The following is a 23,076-nucleotide window of genomic DNA, read 5'->3' on the forward strand; positions in this document are numbered from 1 at the left end:
TTATTTAAACATAGAATAAAAGGAATTCATAAAATCACATGTAAATGTTGAGATTTGTCAAAAAAATTTTGTTGACATGCTTTTTGTGGAAATTTGGTCACGCACTAACGACCATGTCATGAAAAGTGATACCATAAAAAATACTTTGTTATCAATTGCGGCATGAATTTGAGGAAAAATTGCACTTTTGGAGTTAAAATAATATTTTCTGTTTTAATTTACCGCAGTTGTTTAAAAACTTTATTAGCAAAGTTTTCTGAATCTAATTAATGTGACGCAATAATTCATGAGTTTGCCAAATATGATTTCAGTGTTAAGTTATGACGTAAATTTTCCAGAAGTTTCCAGTGCCGAAATTCAGCCATTGCTGGCTATCTCCGGTTTTGTTTTGTGCCAATGAATGGGTAATAAATTCTTTTTCATAAAAAATTGACCGCGTGATGACGTTTTGCCGAATGCAAACTCAAATAAAGAAGTAACGTTTCATTGGTCCAAGAACGATAGTAGATTGCGTCTTTTTGCTGCAAAAGTGATTTACAAGTTAAACTTTTACGCCTCGATGGAACTGCAAGTTCAGAAGTTCGTTAATGTGCATTTATTTCCGAAAATATTGAGCGCGAAACATATTGATTGAACATCTGTGAAAATAAACATTGCGTCATGAGCGATCAGTTGTTTGTAAACAGACGTGGCGAAAATTTTTATCTTAAAAGTTGAGACTGTTTTTTGTCGTTTTGTCGCTAAATTATGAAGATTAAAGACAAAGTCGTGCTTTTGCTTTTGCTGCATGATAAAAAGTCGTATTTTGGTAAAAGTTAGTTTTAAAATTTTTACATATTTAATGAGAAAAATAACGGCCCAAGTAGACATAAAAAGCAACTTGCCTCAATATCACTGCTGTGGGCATGAGCATTTGCAGAAGCAGTTATAAAATAATAAACCATGTTGCATTTACATCTATTTGAGCTTTTATTTTTATGACTAAATTTATGAACAGATCCATGCATATTGTTTAATATATTTTTACATTAATTATTTTGAACTTACAATTGGATTTTTGCAGAGGTTATGAAGTGCTTGCGATGTCAGTAGATGTCTACAACATGTGGCTGCATCCTGTATTTTCTGATCACTCACTTGTTATTACTGATGTGATGGATTTTGAAAAACCAAATGTCCCTTCAGTTTCCAGGTTTCACAGCTCGTGTGTCTGGGATATCAAAGTTTGTCTTTGGAACATACATATATTGAAGTTACATCACTAAAAAAAATATATTTCATCACAAAAGAGAATTGTAAACAATATCTTATTAATTGGGACACACTGCTCTTGGATATCCAAAATACTGAAAAACAGCGACTGATCATTTTTTAGTGATTTATTTTTTTTAAATGTTGAATGTGCTCAAAAAAGCATCGTCAGTTTCTGTACCCCTCACATCCATGGAGATCATAACATAATTCATAACAAAAAGTATATAAGCTTACGTCAATAGACATACTATAACTATTCAAATATCATCAGTAGTGGCTGAAAATGAATGAAATGTTGTAATGTCAGCTGCTGTAATCATGTCTCATGAGTGTAAATTGTCTGTTCCACACTAATTATAACACTGGAATTATAAATGTAAACCAAATTCAGAAAAGTCTTTCTGATTTAATTTATTTAGTCAAATTCTTGTTTTGTTTTTGCCACTGATTTAAATCACTGAGGCACAAAACCCTGTTTACATGTAATAATAGTTTCTTCCTTATGGTGTTTTTGCAGACTCTTCCTGATTGTGCTGAGTCACCTGTTTTGTTTCATGTTCAAACGACGGCAGAGTCAGGATTTGGAAAATTGAAGACCAAACACCTTATATATTGTGGCTGTTTGTAGGATATATGTATTGGACGAACAATTGGAAAGTAAGGAGAAACACTCCAAGGACACTAAAACATCGGTTGAAGCAAGTTGCATTTCTGTTCATAATGACGGCAAACGCATGTGGTTGGCGACAGGAGTGGGAGTATCCAGCAGTATGTATTCAACATACTTCCTAATTCAATTTGTAGTCATCTTTATGTCTGGGCACATTGGGGAATTCTGCACACAATTTGAACACTCTTTATCATAAATACGCATCAGTAATTTAATCGCTGGTTTCTAGGCTGCACCTATTTTATCTTGTTTTTCCAACCACAGTAAATTTGGAATTTGGTTTTAAGTTGTTATTTTTGATTTGTGCTTTTGTAATCCTTAAGGCTAAGTAGTTTTGCGTTTTTTATGACAACCAATCATTTGTTTTTAGTGTGTACGACCTTATGACGTTTAAGAGGATATCATTTATTTCGTCACACGACGGGGATATATTAAGCATGGATTATTCTCACTGTGGTTCGATGCTTGGAAGCGCGAGTAGAGATCGATGGGTTCACATGTTTACTGATGATTATATTCCGTCCAACACGATAGCTGATCATTCTGCTGCCGTCACTGCTGTGAAGTTTGCAATCCGAGATTATGAGGTAAACTGTGATGTGGGGAAGTTGAAACTAGTATAACTAGGTATTCTAGAATAGTTGTTTCAGTTCTAGAACTTCTAATCCAAGTCTTATATAATTTTTTATTGTGATCTGGACAACAATGTTTCCCGAGGTAAACTGTCACTGGTGTGGCTAATTCGACCCAGTTGACACAAAATGTAAATTCAATGCACTAAGTATCATTTACACGAACTACAATAAACTGCATTAAAACGCTGGAATTTAAATGATACAAGTTAACAAGGGTAAATTTGGAAATAAATGATTTAAATGATACAAGTTAACAAGGGTAAATTTGGAATGAAACACGCACGTTTAAGTGATTAGCATATATATATATATATATATATACAATTAATGCATGGAATCAGAGACTCAATCATCAATGATACCTGCCCAGAATTCATCATTTCTAGTTTTAAAAAACTGTACAGTGACCCATCACAGTATCCAAAATGGGCTGTTGATGCACTTAATTTTGTTAATGTCAAATTAAGGTGACAATCCTGAGATTAAAGTTGGGATTTTAAATTGAATTCACAATAATGTAAACCTAAATAGCATGATATATATATATATATATTAGTCACAGTGAAACTGTCCAGTTTTCAGCTTCATTTGTTTTTGTACCACTTTGTGTTTTAGTCTCATTATGTTGTTTAACAGAGAGCATAATTGTTTAATCTTGATGCTGACAATTCTTGGTGTAAATGAGATTTGTAATTGCAGTTTCGACTAATGAGCTGTGGAACAGACAAGTCTCTCTACTACTACAACTGACATCAGTTGAGAACAACATTATGTTGTAAAACACTCGATGGCTGACATGGCCATTGTTGAGTAAGCAAATCCACAAAATTTTAAACCCAGCCATTCTAACTTTGGATTTTATTCATCGATGATTCAGTGCTAGTTGCGTGCAGCTGCAATTTAACCGAATATGACATCTTTGGTGCAAAACGCTTGTTGCAACCTCGTGTGTTGATAAAAACATCTATGTCCTCTCGTACACCACAGGTCAGTGTTGGTTTGCATTTGATGAGAAAATTGAAAAGCAATTTGCAGTTATACAATATTAATAAGTATTTCCACTTAAATTAATCAAACATGTTTTATTCATGTCAAATGACTAAATGTATGTCTAGCAAATTTACTCATGGTAGGAATTTCACAATACTGGCCTTTTACAAGTTTGCATTTTTTCTGCATCAGTTTTTAAATTGCTTTAATGTATTTGCAACTGTTTTTCCAATTAACATTTTTAACAAGAATCTTTTGTTTGTCTCGCAGGAGATTGTGTTTGCATGATCAGCCAGCATTCAGAGGTAGTGGTTGCTCTCACTTTCGACCACAACTCTCACTTAATCTCCGCATCTGCCGACAGTTGCATATTTGGGCGGACATTTAGCCATCGGGTGACAGAAGAGCTCAAACAAACCCAGAAAGGTGCCACCTCCATGCCTGGAAGTCCAGATTTGAATAAAACCTCGTATTTTGCTACAAATGACTAGTTTACAGTAGAAATAATCGATGATTCGACACATCCTAGTAATGTTGACATCCCGTTCAGTGATGAGTTTGACGACCCAACTTTGACATTTCACAACAATCCAGGTAATGTCCCTTGCTGCGATTTCCAAATGATTTGTCCGTTAGTTGAGGTGTTTGCAGAGGTTTGATATGTTACTATTATCATATTTATTGACATTCAGAATACACTTTTTTATTTTATTATGATTCCTTTATTGTTTTTCTTATTACACACATCAGTACAAACTTCATTATGCAAATTTAATTTGTAAAGAAGTGTCAACATTTTTATGCATTTTGCTGGTTTGTATTTATTATGGGTCCCCTTCCCTGAAGGGGACACATATTGATTTTACTCAAATTGTTTTTTGTTTTTTTCTTTTTTTTTCTTTTTTTTTTCTTCTTTTTTTTTCTCCCCCAAAGTTTGTCCGACTCGTTTTTCTATGAAATGTTTGATGGATTTCGATGAAATTTACACAGATGGTAGATATAGTTATGTAGATGTGCATCCCACTTTGTTTTTGTTGATAACCCCAGTATTTACCCCGCTAGCCCCCTTTTACCCCAAAGTTTGTCCGACTCGTTTTGCCATCAAATGTTTAATGAATTTAGATGAAACTTATGCAGATGGTAGGTATAGTTATGTAGATGTGCATCCCACTTTGTTTGTGTTGATAACCCCACTATTTACCCCGCTAGCCCCCTAAAATGGTTTTTTTCACCCAAAGTTTGTCCGACTCGTTTTTCCATCAAATGTTTAATGGATTTGGGTGAAATTTGCACAGATGGTAGATATAGTTATGTAGATGTGCATCCCACTTTGTTTGTGATGATGACCCCACTATTTATCCCGCTAGCCCCCTAAAATGTTTTTTTTCACCCATAGTTTGTCCGACTCTTTTTTCCATCAAATGTATGATGGATTTGGGTGAAATTTGCACAGATGGTAGATATAGTTATGTAGATGTGCATCCCACTTTGTTTGTGTTGATAACCCCAGTACTTACCCCGCTAGCCCCCTAAAATGTTTTTTTACCCCGCACAGTTTGTCCGACTCGTTTTGCCATCAAATGTTTAATGGATTCGGACGAAACTTACACATATGGTAAAGATAGTTATGTAGATGTGCTTCCCACTTTGTTTGTGTTGATAACCCCAGTATTTACCCTGTTAACCCCTTAAAATGGGTGATGTTTTAAACAGTGTCGGAATGGGCTGAAATTTGGATAGCTTGAAGAAGAGGCCATTCATAGGTGTTGTTTGTTGTGTTCAACCCTGTAGGCCCAACATTTACCCCACTAGCCCCCAAAGTGTAAAACGTATTTGTATGTTATTGGGCACCACAAACGAAAGATTTCTGTGGCCCAATAGTGGTACAAGGGCAACCAGTTGTGTGTTACTTGTGTTTGTGGGTTGCTTGTTGGATGTTTTTGTGGCATGGCAGTTAGGGGGTTGTTAACAGCCCTATGTAGTCAGAAGCATTATTGGTTGTTGCTCAAAACACCTCTAGTGGTCAAACCTTTAAACATTGGTGGATTGGGCTCAAATTTTGTAGTACTATTGATTGAATTATTGTGGTTTCATAGTATTATTATTTAAGTCCAGTGCTGATCACTGTGTTTTACCTTACAACACCCGACTTTCTCATGGTAATCTCTTGAAATGCATTATTTTTAACTTTGCATGTGTGGGGACCCATGAGTTTCTGCCTGCAGAAACAACTAAGGTTATAAAAGACGCTGAATAATGTGGGACCCAATATAAAATAAGCAGAGGAAATATATGAATGTTTTAAAATAGGTTATAGTGTATGGGCATTGACAAAATGTGCTAAGCCACCCTTCTAGTTTTGTTTGGCTTTTTAAGAACTTACAATTGCTTTTTCAGATGCTGAGCAACAAAATACTGATGAGTCATTGTCGTCAAAGTGAGTGACTAAGCAGTTGTCCAACGATGAGTCAGGGTTATTAAGCAACAAAAACCTTTACCTGAACTGGGGAAATGGGAGATAAATTACACAAAGAAAAGGTGGGATGTTGGGATTTAACTTTACAAATATGTGACAGACTAAAAACTTTGACAAGTCTGAAGTCGTCCACTGTTTTATTTAGACATATATATTTCACCTAAGTAATAGGCAGTGTTAGTTTCTAAAAACAACGAAGTCACATTGCTAAGCTGTTTATGTTTGGCCTGGAAACCAATTTTCTTAGGCAAGTGTAGGCTGACCCTTGGGGCTAAATATTTTTGACCAGTATATGCTTGGCAAAGCCACATATACATTTAAAACTTTGATTTCATTTCTAAATGTCTTTTTGTATTCTTACTTCAGGCTTGCACAGTAGCAGAAGGACACATACATACCAACATTTGAGTCATAGCTTGGATTTACTGATGGATTATTTTCTTTGTCCCCCCCCACACACACACACACTTTTATACGGTATTTTCAAGATTATCCACCAGAGCATTGATGGTTTAATGTGTCGGGTATGCAATTTTTTTACAGCAAGTGTTTTGTGTTATGGCAAAGTACGGAAACCCCTGGTTTTTGCACCTTTTTCTTCACTGTAGGTTTTTAAAGCTGTTTAATTGAAGCCGGTCATAGAATCTACTTTACAAATTTACACTCTTTAAGCCATGTGTGCGTATAGTGGGATTGTGTCTTTCCGTTTTTGATTTTGGGTGTAATGTGTTGGTCTCAGAAGGTAACATAAGATAAGACATGTTACATTTAAATTCAAGCTGTTATTTTTATGTTTTGATTCAAACAGGCTTACTTATGTGGATATAAACCCCTATCCTTTCAGCACCAATTGTTGTTTCTACTTTGTATTTGTAGCCTAATTGCTGTATATGTTCATTAGTGTGTCCCTTGATTTCACAAACCTTCCTGCTTGAAAACATTTGACATTGCATCGCTTCAGACAGTAAGGTTGCTGAAATAGTTTTAATAGAAGATGTGTTTTGTAGAAGGCATGGTTCCAGTAAATGAAATGTCCTTTTTTATTGGATCCTATTATGTATGCTTTCGCTTGTGTTCAAAATCTGGTGCATGTTTTTGGCGTAAATAAAGTTTTCTTTTAGATCCGTCCGTGTTGTTTTGCATTGTGTAAAATATCTCTTTATTGTGTTGTTGCTGTTACTTGATAAGGCAGACAGAGATTTATTTAAACATGGAATAAAAGGAATCCATAAAATCACATGTAAACGTTGAGATTTGTCAAAAAATGTTTGTTGACAAGCTTTTTGTGGAAATTTGGTCACGCGCTAACGACCATGTCATGAAAAGTGATACCATAAAAAAATACTTTGTTATCAATTGCGGCATGAATTTGGGGAAAAAATTGCACTTTTGGAGTTATAATAAAATTTGGTGTTTTAATTTACCGCAGTTGTTTAATAACTTGATTAGTAATGTTTTCTGAATCTAATTAACGTGACGCAATAATTCATGAGTTTGCCAAATATGATTTCAGTGGTTAGTTATGACGTAACATTTTTTCAGAAATTTCCAGTGCCGAAATTCAGCTATTGCTGGCTATCTCCGGTTTTGTTTTGTGCCAATGAATGGGCAATAAAAATTTTTTCATAAAAATTTGACCGCGTGATGACCTTTTGCCAAATGCAAACTCAAATAAAGAAGTAACGTTTCATTGGCCCAAGAACGATAGTAGATTGCGTTTTTTTGCTGCACAAGTGATTTACAAGTTAAACTTTTACGCCTTGATGGAATTGCAAGTTCAGAAGTTCGTTAATGTGCATTTATTTCCGAAAATTATTGAGCGCGAAACATATTGATTGAACATCTGTGAAAATAAACATTGCGTCATCAGCGATCAGCTGTTTGTAAACAGACGTGGCGAAAAATTTTCATCTTTAAAGTTGAGACTGTTTTTGGTCGTTTTGTCGCAAAATTATGAAGATTAAAGACAAAATCGTGCTTTTGCTTTTTCTGCCTGATAAGAAGTCGTATTTTGGTAAAAGTTAGTTTCAAAATTTTTACATATTTAATGAGAAAAATAACGGCCCAAGTAGACATAAAAAGCAACTTGCCTCAATATCACTGTTACATCTTATTTGCCAGTAATTGCAGATTTCTATTGATTCCCGCATTTCCTCAGTACAACTTGTGTTGTAATCTATGGCGTTGTGTGACGTAATAATCGGCTGCCAGTTTTGTGTGATAACGCAACGTGGTTCAGTTCTTTTTTGTTGCTGACTTCCGTGGAGCACGGTGCTGCGTCGGTTGAATTAGAAAAGGCTATTTATTGTCGTGTTGACGATTATTGGTGAGTCACTTTGTACATATGTGTTTAATGACTCCAAAATGTGAATTATTGTAATGAATGCGAACTTAACCGCAATGACTTAATATGTCATTCGCTTTGTAATAGTTGTACTGTACGTGTAATTGGTTTTAGACAAGGTGCTTAAGTTGCATTTTGTTTACGCAGTATTTCTGTTTTATCTTCACGTGAAGCGTGACTTATTCTGAACTGTCACCCAACATAGCTTGGTAAGAACTGTGTGTGACGTCATAAAGGCGCAGTGTGGTGATATATGTAATTGAATGTTTAGGTGTGCCAGTAATTGATGCGAGTTGAATACCCGTGCTATTTACTCTCTCCGGTTACCACAACAGTTGGTAAGATTTGTGCTATATTTCTGCATTTAAAGCGCAGTGTGTTAATGTCATGCTTTGTGCAGAAACCGATTCCGATACGTTTCCTAACGATTCCGATACGTTTCCTAACGATTCCGATACGTTTCCTAACGATTCCGATACGTTTCCTAACGTTTCCTATACGTTTCCTATTCGTTTTCATCGTCCCACATTCAAAGAATTCGCCTAATAAGATCAGCAAAACATCTATCTGTGTGGACTGGTTGTTGGAGGCTATTAGGAATCGCGTTTCAATTCTCTCCTCGTGTGACGTTCCGCGCCATAACCGGGGCGCGTTCACGGGACGTTACATGAAAGTTTCAACTGTGTGTTGAAGACAATTGCAGTTGAAATCAAGTTTCAACTGCTTCCTGAAAGAAAGTTTCAACTGTTCGTTGAACAGAACAATACAGTTGAAATCAAGTTTCAACTGGGTATTGAAGACAATCTGCAGTTTAAATCAAGTTTCAACTGCCTCTTGAAGTAAAGTTTAAACAGTTTGTTAAATGTTTAAGCCGTCCAAGATGAGCCAATCAAACGTTACAACTCCTGAAGCAGTCGCCGACTGTCGTCGACGTCTAAGTAATCAATATCTAGCCGCCGAGTGTCTGATGAAGGACCACCGCAACAAGCAGGTGCTCGAGACGATCTTGGTTGCGCTTGAACACCTTTTTGTCGATGCTGTTGCTGCCTACGAGATGCATCCCGATCTTGCCGATGAACTAGCAAGCGTGAGGAAAAACAAGGCCGAATTCGATGACCGAGTTTCCCATTGGGTTCGTGAGGTAAATTCTCCATCTGACAGTGTTTTACCTGTTAACATAGCTAGCCCAGGTGGAAGCGGTGATAAGAGTCCACGGGACAACGACTCGTTCTGCGGACGGAGTAGGCGCTCTAGTTCTTCGACTAACAGTAGAACTAGAGTTAAAGTAACTACACAGCTCGCGCGTCTTGCAATTCAACAGACTGCACAGAAGCAGGAACTGGCAAGACAGCACGATTTGCGCCGCATTGAAGAGGAAGAGATAAAAAGGCGGGAAGAAATCCGTCGCGCTGAAGAAGAACAGCGCCAAAAGGACAGCATGGAAATGCTAGAACTGCAGCACCAGCTACAAGCCGCAGAGGTTGAAGAGAAGGTTTGGGACGAGATGTCAGGAAACACGGAGTACGTGACGGTGAAGGAAGGTTCTGGTAAATCGACCACGCCACCCCTGGAGGAGCCGCTCGGGGATCAACGCCGCGTATTGTTCACGTCACCGCCTGTCACGTCGCAGCGAAGCCCTCCTGATCAGCGGTATGTGGTTGACTATGTTGCTCCGTCAGAGCCCCTGTCCCAATATGCGCCCAAAATTAAATCTTCGTTTGACGAAAGAGGTTCGTTCACAGCAACAAACCCAATTGTAAATAGTATTTGTACATATGATTCGGTCAAGCCAACTGGCGTGCATGACAATGAGATTGCATCACTTGTAAAGCACATAAACAGACCGAAGCCTAAAGTTCTCGTTTTTGATGGCAATCCAATGGACTATTGGAAGTTTGTCCGCAATTTTGATTCTCGTATCGACGACAAGGTCGATGACGACGGCGCCAAATTGTCGTATTTGGCGCAGCATTGTGATGGCAAAGCCCGTAAATTGATTGAACACTGCTTTAGACTAAAGGTAAACGGGTACCAACAAGCGAGACAGTTACTGTACGACCACTTTGGCAAGTCACACATAATCGCTCATGCATGTGTGAGGTGTGTTGTCAACGGTCCAGAATTGCGACCGAACGATGCTGCTGGTTTAAGCGAGTTTGCGCAGTCGCTGCGCGATTGTTTACTTACACTTTCAGACATTGACGAGCATTCCGAGATGAATAATTACCCTACGTTGATTGCTGTTGTGAATCGTCTACCGTTTAAGATGCAGGAGGCTTGGAAACGGCGTGTTGAGAAAATCCTCAGAGATACTGGCCGTGAACCTTTGTTTGAGCATCTTGTCGACTTTGTGGAAACTGATGATCGGATTGCAAATTCGTTGTTCAGCCGCATGCTCGATGAGCATCGCAACGAAGCTAAGAAGGCGAAAGGTAAAAGTAGTCATGTAAAGGCTTCCAGTCATGTCGTTGTAAGCGAACAAGAATCTAGGCCGAAGGTTCGTGCCGGACCTTCCCATTTTCCCACTACCCCGTTGTGCCAGTGCTGTTCGGGAAACCACGTGCTTGCTAAGTGCGAGGAATTTAAATCCCTTCCTTACCGCGATCGTCTGCGCGTCACCCGGCGCCGTAGACTCTGTGATAATTGTTTCAGATTTGGGCACTTTGCCACTAAGTGCAACAGCCCCAAAGCGTGTACCGTGAGGGACTGCAATGAAGCCCATCACACCTTGTTGCATCCGCCAGAGAAGAGAGAGGACGAGTCTCCTGTCAAAGGACCTGCGCTGGAACGGACAGTTTGTTCGGTTGTGTCGGCGATTGGAAAGGACTGTCATGCTTCCTCTGGTAGACAGAGCGTCAACTTGATGATGGTTGCGGTCAAAGTCCGTGCTAACGGTAGGGCTGTTAATACATACGCTCTTTTAGATACTGGCTCGGGCATTACCTTGTGCGACAAGAAACTGGCAGATAAGCTTGGGCTGCAAGGTGAACCTAGCAACGTGACGCTTAAAACGATCAACGGGGACAGTCGCAGGCGCAAGGGCAAAAGAGTAAATTTATCTGTTGCTTCGCTTGATGGCTCCACAACTGTTGAACTCCCCGAGGTGTTCGCTGTTGATTGTCTGCCTATTACCGCCAACAAGTTTCCGAGAAACGCGGAATTAGATGCGCTTCCACATATCAGAGACCTGTCATTCCCACAGGTAGATTGCAGTGAAGCTTTGCTGCTCATCGGGCTGGACGTTCCAGAGGCCTTTCTCGTGCAAGAGGTACGAAAGGGAAAACCGAAGCAACCTGTTGCATTTAAAGTTCCACTGGGATGGGCATTGGCAGGACCTGTCTCTAACAAGTCAACTGATTTGTTTTCCGTCAACTTTACTCAAGTTGCCAATGATTCGCTGCACGAGAAGTTAGAGCGAATGTGGAATGACCGACTTTCAAGATACTAACGCCGACGCGATGCCTATGTCGCGTGAAGACCGGTACGTCTTAGATAAAATGAAAACCAGTGTGCAATTCAAGCAAGGTCATTATGAGTTGCCGTTGCCATGGCGCCCGAACGCACAACCGCTTCGGTGCAACCGGGACATGGCGCTAAATCGTTTGGGTTCTTTGGAACGTCGCATGAGACGCGACGCCGTGCTACGCGATGCGTATACAAAGACGGTACAGGGTTACATAGCTAAGGGCTATGCCGAAGAAGTTCCAGATGAGAAACAGTCTGCAGAGGTAGTATGGTACCTGCCGCATCACCCTGTTACAAATCCACACAAGCCCGGGAAAGTACGGGTAGTTTTTGACTGTGCTGCCAAATACCGCGACCAGTCGTTGAATGATGCTTTACTCCAGGGTCCGGATCTGACCAATTCCTTAGTAGGAGTTCTTTCAAGATTTCGGATGGAAAAGGTAGCTCTTGTCGCCGACGTCGAGGCCATGTTTCATCAGATACGTGTGAAGCCGACAGACTGCGATGCGCTTCGGTTCTTGTGGTGGCCTGATGGCGATGTGTCGAAGAAGCCCACCGCGCACAGGATGCTCGTTCATTTGTTTGGAGCAACTTCTTCCCCTTCCTGCGCGAGTTTTTGTCTTAAACAAGCCGCTAATGATCTGCGAAGCGAATTTCCAAAGGAAGTCGTCGAGACGGTAGAAAAGAATTTCTACGTTGACGACTGTTTAAAATCCGTGTCGACTGAAGCAGAAGCAGTTCAGTTGGTCAAAGGTATTTGTGCACTTCTCAAGAAGAAGGGATTTCGGCTAACCAAGTGGCTTAGCAACAGCGAGCGAGTTCTCGCGTCTATTGATGAAGAGGAACGGGCTAAATCGGTGAAGGAGCTGGACGTGGATGGTTCCTCGTGCGAGAGGGTACTTGGCGTTCGATGGAACGTTTCTTCGGACGAGTTCGGTTTCAATGTCGATGTAAAGCAGCTTACAGCCTACACCAGAAGGTCAATCCTGTCGGTGGTAAGTTCCTTATACGACCCTCTTGGCTTTGCAGCGCCTGTGATCGTGGTGGCAAAGACGATGCAAAGAGATCTCTGCAGAAAGCAGCTGGGATGGGATGACGTTCTTTCCGATGAAGACTCCGAATCGTGGGCAAAATGGTTGCAGCAACTACCGCGGTTAGGAGACGTCGTTCTGCCAAGATGCGTGAAGCCCCACGATTTTGGTAAGGTGCGAAAAACGGAATTGCACCATTTTGCAGATGCGTCATCTACAGCTTACGGTGCGGTGACCTATCTGAGGCTGGTAGACGAGCGAGGACGCATTCACTGCTCGTTTGTAATAGGCAAGGCACGCGTTGCCCCCCTGAAGACATGTTCGATTCCCCGCTTGGAGTTGACGGCGGCCGTTGTTTCAGCCAAGTTGGATCAACTTGTGAGAAAGGAGCTGCAACTGGACGAATGCCAATCCGTGTTCTGGACGGATTCGACTGCGGTTCTTCAAAGTATTCGCAACTGCAATAAGCGCTTTCCAGTGTTTGTTGCAAATCGCTTGGCCAAAATCGAGGATGTTTCCCGGCCTAGTCAATGGAGACACGTCAGCACCAAGGTAAATCCAGCGGACGAGGCGTCTCGTGGACTCAGTGTGAATAAATTCCTTAGGTCCAGCCGATGGCTTACTGGACCCCAGTTTCTCTGGGAGCAAGAAGATGGATGGCCTACCTGTCCGGACTTGTCCTCATTGCCAATCGAATTTCTTTTGTTAAAGAAAGAAACTCAAACCGTTTGTCTGGTCGCCAGCGAATCCGCTACGGATCGACTCATTGCCAGATACTCATCACTCAATCGGCTGAAAAGGGCTGTAAGCTGGTTGCTCAGATTCAAGTCGATGTTGATGTCAAGGAGGTTTCCTGCCAAGTATAAAGTACCTACTGGGCAACTGACCGTTGTTGAACTCAAGGCTGCCGAGCTTGAGATTGTAAAGTATGTGCAGAGACGAAGTTTCCCAGACGTTATGGCTGCGATGTCAAAGGCCAAAGGCGAACCTGTTCGTTTACCAAAGAAAAAGAGGGCTCTTGGAAAGCTTAACCCAATTTTTGTCAATGGAGTTATGAGAGTTGGTGGAAGGCTTGAGCGAGCATGTGTCGAGTTTGATGTGAAGCATCCGATGATTCTTCCGTACGACCATCGATTTACAGACCTGGTGATTATGCAGCAGCATGACGAGGTTGGCCATTCTGGAATGGGACACACGTGGTCGTCTCTCAGGCAACGCTACTGGATCATCAAAGGAGGGGTAGCGGTTCGTCGTGTTCTCGGCAAGTGTGTTTCCTGTCGACGAAGAAATGGCTCTCTGGGCAAACAGATGATGGCAGACCTTCCTGCTGCGAGACTGCAGACCGATAGGCCGCCGTTCTCAGTGGTCGGTGTCGACTACTTTGGACCTTTCCTTGTGAAGCAAGGACGAAGTGAGGTAAAGAGGTACGGGTGCATCTTTAGCTGTTTCTCCACCAGGGCCGCGCACATCGAGATAGCGCATTCACTGTCTACGGACTCCTTTATCGGAGCTCTCCGACGTTTCATCGGTCGTCGGGGACGACCAGACCAGATCTTCAGCGACAACGGCACAAACTTCGTTGGAGCTGAGCGCATCCTGCGCGAAGAACTAAACCGGTGGAACCAAAGGCAGATCTACAAATATCTGCAACAACGTGATATTGCCTGGAGCTTCAATCCTCCCACTGCCAGCCACATGGGTGGGGTTTGGGAGCGAATGATACGCTCTGTGCGAAAAATTCTCAACGCTCTGCTTTCGGAACAGACATTGTCCGATGAGAAACTGATGACACTGATGGTGGAGGTCGAGGCCATCCTGAACTCTCGTCCCTTGGTTCCGGTGACGTTCGATTCGAAGGATGATGAGCCCCTTACACCAAATCACCTACTGCTGCAACGTGCAGCGCCGAATATGCCCCCTGGACTGTTTACGGGGAAGGACTGTTACCATCGTAACCGTTGGCGCCAAGTACAATACTTGGCCGACCAATTTTGGCGACGATGGTCGCGCGAGTACCTGCCGACGCTAATGCCCAGATCGAAGTGGGCAAATGGACATTCTAATTTCGCAGTCGGTGACGTTGTGCTTGTAACGGATGATAATCAGCCCAGGAGCAAATGGCTTCTGGGTCGCGTGACCGATGTGCTTCCTGATCGAAAGGGAGTAGTGCGCCAGGTGGTGGTCAAGACTCACACTGGTGCCTTGAGACGGCCAATTGCAAAATTGTGCTTGTTATGCCACGACGACGCGTTGCGTGATTAGTTGTGTGTTTTTTGTGTTCGCAATTACTGCCGATGTTTGTGTGTTGTGTTGTAAATGTACTCCTTGGATTCGTACATTGTGGGGGGGTATGTTACATCTTATTTGCCAGTAATTGCAGATTTCTATTGATTCCCGCATTTCCTCAGTACAACTTGTGTTGTAATCTATGGCGTTGTGTGACGTAATAATCGGCTGCCAGTTTTGTGTGATAACGCAACGTGGTTCAGTTCTTTTTTGTTGCTGACTTCCGTGGAGCACGGTGCTGCGTCGGTTGAATTAGAAAAGGCTATTTATTGTCGTGTTGACGATTATTGGTGAGTCACTTTGTACATATGTGTTTAATGACTCCAAAATGTGAATTATTGTAATGAATGCGAACTTAACCGCAATGACTTAATATGTCATTCGCTTTGTAATAGTTGTACTGTACGTGTAATTGGGTTTAGACAAGGTGCTTAAGTTGCATTTTGTTTACGCAGTATTTCTGTTTTATCTTCACGTGAAGCGTGACTTATTCTGAACTGTCACCCAACATAGCTTGGTAAGAACTGTGTGTGACGTCATAAAGGCGCAGTGTGGTGATATATGTAATTGAATGTTTAGGTGTGCCAGTAATTGATGCGAGTTGAATACCCGTGCTATTTACTCTCTCCGGTTACCACAACAGTTGGTAAGATTTGTGCTATATTTCTGCATTTAAAGCGCAGTGTGTTAATGTCATGCTTTGTGCAGAAACCGATTCCGATACGTTTCCTAACGATTCCGATACGTTTCCTAACGATTCCGATACGTTTCCTAACGATTCCGATACGTTTCCTAACGTTTCCTATACGTTTCCTATTCGTTTTCATCGTCCTACATTCAAAGAATTCGCCTAATAAGATCAGCAAAACATCTATCTGTGTGGACTGGTTGTTGGAGGCTATTAGGAATCGCGTTTCAATTCTCTCCTCGTGTGACGTTCCGCGCCATAACCGGGGCGCGTTCACGGGACGTTACAATCACTGATGTGGGCATGAGCATTTGCAGAAGCAGTTATAAAATAATAAACCCTGTTGCATTTACATCTATTTGAGCTTTTATTTTTATGACTAAATTTATGAACAGATCCATGCATATTGTTTAATATATTTTTACATTAATTATTTTGAACTTACAATTGGATTTTTGCAGAGGTTATGAAGTGCTTGCGATGTCAGTAGATGTCTACAACATGTGGCCTAATCTTGTATTTTCTGATCACTCACTTGTTATAACTGATGTGATGGATTTTGAAAAACCAAATGTCACTTCAGTTTCCAGGTTTCACAGTTCATGTGTCTGGGAAAAAAGGTTTGTCTTTGGAACATACATATATTGAAGTTACATCACTAAAAAAATTATATTTCATCACAAAAGACAATTGTAAACAATAAATGTTATTAATCGGGATACTCTGCTCTTCGATATCCAAAATACTGAAAAACAGTGACTGATCATTTTTTAGTGATTTATTTTTTTTAAATGTTAAATGTGCTCAAAAAAAGCATCGTCAGTTTCTGTACCCCTCACATCCATGGAGATCATAACATAATTCATAACAAAAAGTATATAAGCTTATGTCAATAGACATACTATAACTATTCAAATATCATCAGTAGTGGCTGAAAATGAATGAAATGTTGTAACGTCAGCTGCTGTAATCATGTCTCGTGAGTGTAAATTGTCTGCTCCACACTAATTATAACAGTGGAATTATAAATGTAAACCAAATTCAGAAAAGTCTTTGTGATTTAATTTATTTAGTCAAATTCTTGTTTTGTTTTTGCCACTGATTTAAATCACTGGGGCACAAAACCCTGTTTACATGTAATAATAGTTTCTTCCTTGTGGTGTTTTTGCCGACTCTTCCTGATTGTGCTGAGTCAGCTGTTTTGTTTCGGTTTCAAATGACGGCAGAGTCAGGATTTGGAAAATCGATGACCAAACATGTGTACGAACCTTATATATTGTGGCTGTTTGTAGGATATATGTATTGGACGATCAATAAGAACATTATGTATTGTGGCTGTTTGTAGGATATATTTATTGGACGATCAATAAGAACATTATATATTGTGGCTGTTTGTAGGATATATGTATTGAACAAGCAATAAGTTAGTTATTAAATATTTGTAGGTTCTGAAACACACAATTCTATTGGAAAGTATGGAGAAACACTCCACGGACACTAAAACATCGGTTGAAGCATGTTGCATTTCTGTTCAGAATGACGGCAAACACATGCGGTTGGCGACAGGAGTGGGAGTATCCAGCAGTATGTATTCAACATACTTCCTAATTCAATTTGTAGTCATCTTTATGTCTGGGCACATTAGGGAATTCTGCACACAATTTAACACTCTTTATCATAAATATGCATCAGTAATTTCATCGCTGGTTTCTAGGCTGCACCTATTTTAGCTTGTTTTTCCAAGCCACAGTAAATTTGGAATTTGGTTTTAAGTTGTTATTTTTGAATTGTTTTTTTGTAATCCTTAAGACTAAATAGTTTTGCAGTTTTTATGACAACCAATCATTTGTTTTTAGTGTGTACGACCTTATGACGTTTAAGAGGATATCATTTATTTCGTCACACGACGGGGATATATTAAGCATGGATTATTCTCACCGTGGTTCGATGCTTGCAAGCGCGAGTAGAGATCGATGTGTTCACATGTTTACTGATGATTATATTCCGTCCAACATGATAGCTGATCACTCTGCTGCCGTCACTGCTTTGAAGTTTGCGAACCGAGATTATGAGGTAAACTGTCATGTAGGAAAGTTGAAACTAGTATAACTAGGTATTTTAGAATAGTTGTTTCGATTCTAGAATATCTAATCCAAGTCTTATATAATTTTTTATTGTGATCTGGACAACAATGTTTCCTGAAGTAAACTGTCACTGGTGTGGCTATTTCCATTCAGTTGACACAAAATGCAAAATCAATGCACTAAGTATCATTTACACGAACTACAATAAACTGCATTAAAACGCTGAAATTTAAATGATACAAGTTAACAAGGGTAAATTTGGAAAATGCAACACGCACGTTTAAGTGATGTGCCTTTGTTTGAACCAAATGTGTAACATTTAAAAATCTGACTTTTTTCCGAACCTTTCTTTGTACATTGCTTTTTGCTTTGCCTAAGCTTTCTTAATTATATATATATATATCAGTCACAGTGAAAGTGTCCAGTTTTCAGCTGCATTTGTTTTTGTACCACATTTGTGATTTTTGTGTTTTAGTCTCATTATGTTGTTTAACAGAGAGCATAGTTGTTTAATCTTGATGCTGACAATTCTTGGTCTAAATCAGATTTATAATTACAGTTTCGACCAATGAGCTGTGGAACAGACAAGTCTCTCTACTACTACAACTGACATCAGTTGAGAACAACATTACATTGAGAAACACTCGATGGCTGACATGGACATTGTTGAGTAAGCAAATCCACAAAATTTTAAACCCAGCCATTCTAACTGTGGATTTTATTCATCGATGATTCAGTGCTAGTTGCGTGCAGCTGCAATTTAACCAAATATGACATCTTTGGTACAAAACGCTTGTTGCAACCTCGTGTGTTGATAAAAACATCTATGTCCTCCCGTACACCACAGGTCAGTGTTGGTTTGCATTTGATGAGAAAATTGAAAAGCAATTTGCAGATATGCAGTATTAATAAGTCTTTCCACTTAATTCAATCAAACATGTTTTATTCATGTCAAATGACTAAATGTATGTCTAGCAAATTTACTCATGGTTGAAATTTCACAATACTGGCCTTTTACAAGTTTGCATTTTTTTCTGCATCAGTTTTTAAATTGCTTTAATGTATTTGCAACTGTTTTTCCAATTAACATTTTTAACAAGAATCTTTTGTTTGTCTCGCAGGAGATTGTGTTTGCATGATCAGCCGGCATTCAGAGGTAGCGGTTGCTCTCACTTTCGACCACAACTCTCACTTAATCTCCGCATCTGCCGACAGTTGCATATTTGGGCGGACATTTAGCCATCGGGTGACAGAAGAGCTCAAACAAACCCAGAAAGGTGCCACCTCCATGCCTGGAAGTCCAGATTTGAATAAAACCTCGTATTTTGCTACAAACGACTAGTTTACAGTAGAAATAATCGATGATTCGACGCATCCTAGTAATGTTGACATCCCGTTCAGTGATGAGTTTGACGACCCTTCAACTTTGACATTTCACAACAAGGTAATGTCCCTTGCTGCGATTTCCAAATGATTTGTCTGTTAGTTGAGGTGTTTGCAGAGTTGCTTTGGTAATGATCCCAGAAAATATCCTGCATTAGGAAAGACATTATTTATGTTTTCCGAAATAATTTTATTTTATCACATATTTAAACTTATAATCTTTTTTTGTATCTTGATATTTTTTCCTTGATTTAAACAGAATGACCACTGTTTTGGCTGGTGTGATATGTTACTATTATCATATTTATTGACATTCAGAATACACTTTTTTATTTTATTATGATTCCTTTACTGTTTATCTTATTACACACATCAGCACAAACTTCATTATGCAAATTCAATTTGTAAAGAAGTGTCAACATTTTTATGCATTTTGCTGGTTTGTATTTATTTTGTTTGGCTTTTTAAGAACTTACAATTGCTTTTTCAGATGCTGAGCAACAAAATACTGATGAGTCATTGTTGTCAAAGTGAGTGACTAAGCAGTTGTCCAACGATGAGTCAGGGTTATTAAGCAACAAACCTTTACCTGAACTAGGGAAATGGGAGATAAATTACACAAAGAAAAGGTGGGATGTTGGGATTTAACTTATATGTGACAGACTAAAAACTTTGACAAGTCTGAAGTCGTCCACTCTTTTATTTAGACATATATATTTCACCTAAGTAATAGGCAGTGTTAGTTTCTAAAAACTACTAAGTCACATTGCTAAGCTGTTTATGTTTGGCCTGGAAACCAATTTTCTTAGGCAAGTGTAGGCTGTCCCTTGGGGCTAAATATTTTTGACCAGTATATGCTTGACAAAGCCACATATACATTTTAAACTTTGATTTCATTTCTAAATGTCTTTTTGTATTCTTATTTCAGGCTTGCACAGTAGCAGAAGGACACATACATACCAACATTTGAGTCATAGCTTGGATTTACTGATGGATTATTTTCTTTGTCTCCCCCCCCCCCCCCCCACACACACTTTTATATGGTATTTTCAAGATTATCCACTAGAGCATTGATGGTTTAATGTGTCGGGTATGCAATTTTTTTACAACAAGTGTTTTGTGTTATGGCAAAGTATGGAAACCCCTGGTTTTTGCACCTTTTTCTTCACTGTAGGTTTTTAAAGCTGTTTAATTGAAGCCGGTCATAGAATCTACTTTACAAATTTACACTCTTTAAGTCATGTGTGCGTATAGTGGGATTGTGTCTTTCCGTTTTTGATTTTGGGTGTAATGTGTTGGTCTCAGAAGGTAACATAAGATAAGACATGTTACATTTAAATTCAAGCTGTTATTTTTATGTTTTGATCAAACAGGCTAACTTATGTAGATATAAACCCCTATGTTTTCTGCACCAATTGTTTAAGTTGTTTCTACTTTGTATTTGTAGCCTAATTGCTGTATATGTTCATTTGTGTGTCCCTTGATTTCACAAACCTTCCTGCTTGAAAACATTTGACATTGCATCGCCTCAGACAGTAAGGTTGCTGAAATAGTTTTAATAGAAGATGTGTTTTGTAGAAGGCATGGTTCCAGTAAATGAAATGTCCTATTTTAGTGGATCCTATTATGTATGGTTTCGCTTGTGTTCAAAATCTGGTGCATGTTTTTGGCGTAAATAAAGTTTTCTTCTAGATCCGTCCGTGTTGTTTTGCATTGTGTAAAATATCTCTTTATTATGTTTGTGCTGTTACTTGATAAGGCAGACAGAGATTTATTTAAACATAGAATAAAAGGAATCCATAAAATCACATGTAAACGTTGAGATTTGTCAAAAAATGTTTGTTGACAAGCTTTTTGTGGAAATTTGGTCACGCACTAACGACCATGTCATGAAAAGTGATACCATAAAAAAATATTTTGTTATCAATTGCGGCATGAATTTGGGGAAAAAATTGCACTTTTGGAGTTATAATAAAATTTGGTGTCTTAATTGACCGCAATTGTTTACAAACTTTTTTGGTACAGTTTTCTGAATCTAATAAATGTGACGTAATAATTCCTAAATTGGCAAATATGATTTCAGTGTTTAGTTATGACGTAACATTTTTTCAGAAATTTCCAGTGCCGAAATTCAGCCATTGCTGGCTATCTCCGGTTTTGTTTTGTGCCAATGAATGGGGAATAAATGCTTTTTCATAAAAAAATTGATCGCGTGATAACCTTTTGCCGAATGCAAACTCAAATAAAGAAGTAACGTTTCATTGGTCCAAGAACGATAGTAGATTGCGTCTTTTTGCTGCAAAAGTGATTTACAAGTTAAACTTACGCCTCGATGGAATTGCAAGTTCAGAAGTTCGTTAATGTGCATTTATTTTCGAAAATTATTGAGCGCGAAACATGGGTTTTGAACAATTGTGAAAATAAACATTACGTCATCAGCTGTTTGTAAACAGACGTGGTGAAAATTTGTGTCTTAAAAGTTGAGACCTTGAGACTGTTTTTATTCGTTTTGTCGCAAAATTATGAAGATTAAAGACAGAATCGTTAGGTAACTCAGCAGGGCTGCCACTCCTTGGGATTTTTCCCAAGAACTTGGGATTTCAGTGCTGAGCTTGGGACTTTGGGAAAAAACGTTTCAAATCTTGGGATTTTTTTATATTATCCGTTGAATACGTTTAAGGTTAACTTATTACCATTTTTCATCAAAAATAATCGTTTTGCAAAATCCATTTTTTGAATTAACAGTTTGCATAACAGTGCTTTGTCAATTTAGTGATCGAAGCCGTGCAAGTTGATTGAAAAACACTGTCAAAACTAGTAAGTCAGGCCAGCATTATTGCTTTTTCGATGTATCATGTACCAGTAAAAAGATGTACACAAAAACTATTTTTTCTTTCGTATTTTACTGGTATTTCTTAGCGTCTGTTTGAAGGTACGGTACGTGGTGGCTGGGTTCTGGCGTAACTATAATAATTATGTTGCCTGCACTAGATTAGATATATACTGTGTGTTTGCCATTTTTTAGGTGATCTTGTGATTTTTCGACAAACCTTGGAATTTTTGGTAAGTGATGAACCTTGGGATATTTTAAAATTTTCAGTGGCAGCTCTGTGACCCTGTTATACAGTTTACTAAGAAACTTTTCTGCCTTGTACGAACTTTAACTTGTACCTTATGTTTTGTCAGGTTTCTAGAGTATTAATATTCAATTCATTTCAAAGATCTGAATTGCAACAGAGAGAATGGCATCCAAACTTTGTCTTCTACATTAGCCCAAATTATGACAAGATTGGGTGCTATTTTTCCATTGCCAGTCACCTACCTTATATCACTGTCCTGTGAAGATGCAGCTGGTGGGCTTGGACGGCTGAGGCAGTTTTTTCGTTCTAAGCAAAGACTTTAGAACAACATTCAACATCTGAAAGGTGGGCATGTGTGTTGTAGTTTTCTACTGTTTAGCTGTTAGCCTTGGAACAGTACTATACAGCCGAATTATGTCCAATTGGTACCTAGTCCGAAATGCCTGTGTGGTAATTTGTATTTTCTCTTGTATCCTATATGCTGTAAAATTTAGGGATACAAATATGATATAGAATCAAATGCATTTAGTGCTATGATTTGATCTTAAATTTATATTGTTGATTTTGTTTTAGGTTTGAGATGTTGGCTAACCCGCTGAGGCATACACTTATGATACCAATTAGAAAACTGATGGATATTATTTTTTTGAAGACAGCACAGCATCTATTAATGAGGTATTTTAATGTGAG

The 23,076-nt window shown here is 39.2% G+C and overlaps 5 protein-coding genes and 1 long non-coding RNA gene across 25 annotated transcripts in view; all 6 read left to right on the forward strand.

The window, feature by feature from the left end:
• The first annotated feature begins 341 nt into the window (after positions 1-341).
• Positions 342-7,152, forward strand: LOC145212624 (mitogen-activated protein kinase-binding protein 1-like). Of its 7 annotated transcripts, XM_080080807.1 has the most exons (8): positions 342-808; positions 1,064-1,192; positions 1,883-2,022; positions 2,295-2,511; positions 3,259-3,546; positions 3,820-4,143; positions 5,947-6,087; positions 6,392-7,152. In XM_080080807.1, the coding sequence occupies exons 2-4, from the start codon at positions 1,083-1,085 to the stop codon at positions 2,309-2,311; spliced, it is 267 nt and encodes an 88-aa protein (XP_079936933.1). In that variant the 5' UTR covers positions 342-808; positions 1,064-1,082; the 3' UTR covers positions 2,312-2,511; positions 3,259-3,546; positions 3,820-4,143; positions 5,947-6,087; positions 6,392-7,152. The 7 variants fall into 7 exon arrangements, with proteins under 7 accessions (XP_079936933.1, XP_079936938.1, XP_079936931.1 ...); XM_080080812.1 differs by lacking the exon at positions 342-808 and having other exon boundaries at positions 816-1,223; XM_080080805.1 differs by lacking the exon at positions 342-808 and having other exon boundaries at positions 816-1,192.
• Positions 7,153-8,484: 1,332 nt separating this feature from the next.
• On the forward strand, positions 8,485-11,782 carry LOC145213330 (uncharacterized). The gene is made up of 3 exons (XM_080081558.1): positions 8,485-8,707; positions 8,770-11,637; positions 11,702-11,782. Exons 2-3 carry the CDS (start codon positions 9,232-9,234, stop codon positions 11,780-11,782), a joined length of 2,487 nt encoding a protein of 828 aa, XP_079937684.1. The 5' UTR covers positions 8,485-8,707; positions 8,770-9,231.
• On the forward strand, positions 11,764-16,107 carry LOC145212623 (uncharacterized). Of its 2 annotated transcripts, none has more exons than XM_080080803.1 (2): positions 11,764-15,668; positions 15,731-16,107. In XM_080080803.1, the coding sequence occupies exon 1, from the start codon at positions 11,795-11,797 to the stop codon at positions 15,125-15,127; it is 3,333 nt and encodes a 1,110-aa protein (XP_079936929.1). In that variant the 5' UTR covers positions 11,764-11,794; the 3' UTR covers positions 15,128-15,668; positions 15,731-16,107. The 2 variants fall into 2 exon arrangements, with proteins under 2 accessions (XP_079936929.1, XP_079936930.1); XM_080080804.1 differs by lacking the exon at positions 15,731-16,107 and having other exon boundaries at positions 11,764-15,441; positions 15,607-15,680.
• Positions 16,108-16,196: 89 nt separating this feature from the next.
• LOC145212625 (mitogen-activated protein kinase-binding protein 1-like) lies at positions 16,197-19,360 on the forward strand. 2 transcript variants are annotated; one of them, XR_013856747.1, is made up of 4 exons: positions 16,197-16,459; positions 17,285-17,912; positions 18,483-18,770; positions 19,045-19,360. XR_013856747.1 is itself a non-coding variant. In XM_080080813.1 (3 exons), exons 1-2 carry the CDS (start codon positions 17,709-17,711, stop codon positions 18,531-18,533), a joined length of 255 nt encoding a protein of 84 aa, XP_079936939.1. In that variant the 5' UTR covers positions 17,647-17,708; the 3' UTR covers positions 18,534-18,770; positions 19,045-19,360. The 2 variants fall into 2 exon arrangements, 1 of the variants encoding a protein (XP_079936939.1); XM_080080813.1 differs by lacking the exon at positions 16,197-16,459 and having other exon boundaries at positions 17,647-17,912.
• Positions 19,361-19,387: 27 nt separating this feature from the next.
• Positions 19,388-20,999, forward strand: LOC145212629 (uncharacterized). The gene is made up of 2 exons (XR_013856763.1): positions 19,388-19,935; positions 20,235-20,999. It is a non-coding gene; the product is annotated as an uncharacterized LOC145212629 (long non-coding RNA).
• Positions 21,000-21,731: 732 nt separating this feature from the next.
• Positions 21,732-23,076, forward strand: part of LOC145212626 (uncharacterized) — a 124,913-nt gene continuing 123,568 nt past the window's right edge. For 4 of the 12 annotated variants that reach the window (XR_013856751.1, XR_013856753.1, XR_013856755.1 and 1 more), the window contains exons 1-3: positions 21,732-22,369; positions 22,493-22,731; positions 22,960-23,061. The gene's annotated coding sequence lies outside the window, so the exon portion shown is untranslated. The remainder of the gene's footprint in view (positions 22,370-22,492; positions 22,732-22,959; positions 23,062-23,076) is intronic. The other 8 variants (XR_013856757.1, XR_013856749.1, XR_013856750.1 and 5 more) reach the window with 5 other exon arrangements.

Source organism: Phallusia mammillata, chromosome 2 (genome assembly GCF_965637545.1).
Source record: "Phallusia mammillata chromosome 2, kaPhaMamm4.hap1.1, whole genome shotgun sequence".
NCBI lineage: Eukaryota > Metazoa > Chordata > Ascidiacea > Phlebobranchia > Ascidiidae > Phallusia > Phallusia mammillata.

Coding starts and splice junctions, on each gene's coding strand:
- LOC145212624 (XM_080080807.1), top strand. CDS start 1,083: ATGTCAGTAGATGTCTACAACATGTGGCTGCATCCTGTATTTTCTGAT. Junction 1,193..1,882: donor AATGTCCCTTCAGTTTCCAG/GTTTCACAGCTC, acceptor GGCTGTTTGTAG/GATATATGTATTGGACGAAC.
- LOC145213330 (XM_080081558.1), top strand. CDS start 9,232: ATGTTTAAGCCGTCCAAGATGAGCCAATCAAACGTTACAACTCCTGAA. Junction 11,638..11,701: donor AGGCCTTTCTCGTGCAAGAG/GTACGAAAGGGA, acceptor GGGCATTGGCAG/GACCTGTCTCTAACAAGTCA.
- LOC145212623 (XM_080080803.1), top strand. CDS start 11,795: ATGACCGACTTTCAAGATACTAACGCCGACGCGATGCCTATGTCGCGT.
- LOC145212625 (XM_080080813.1), top strand. CDS start 17,709: ATGACGTTTAAGAGGATATCATTTATTTCGTCACACGACGGGGATATA. Junction 17,913..18,482: donor TTGCGAACCGAGATTATGAG/GTAAACTGTCAT, acceptor TTATAATTACAG/TTTCGACCAATGAGCTGTGG.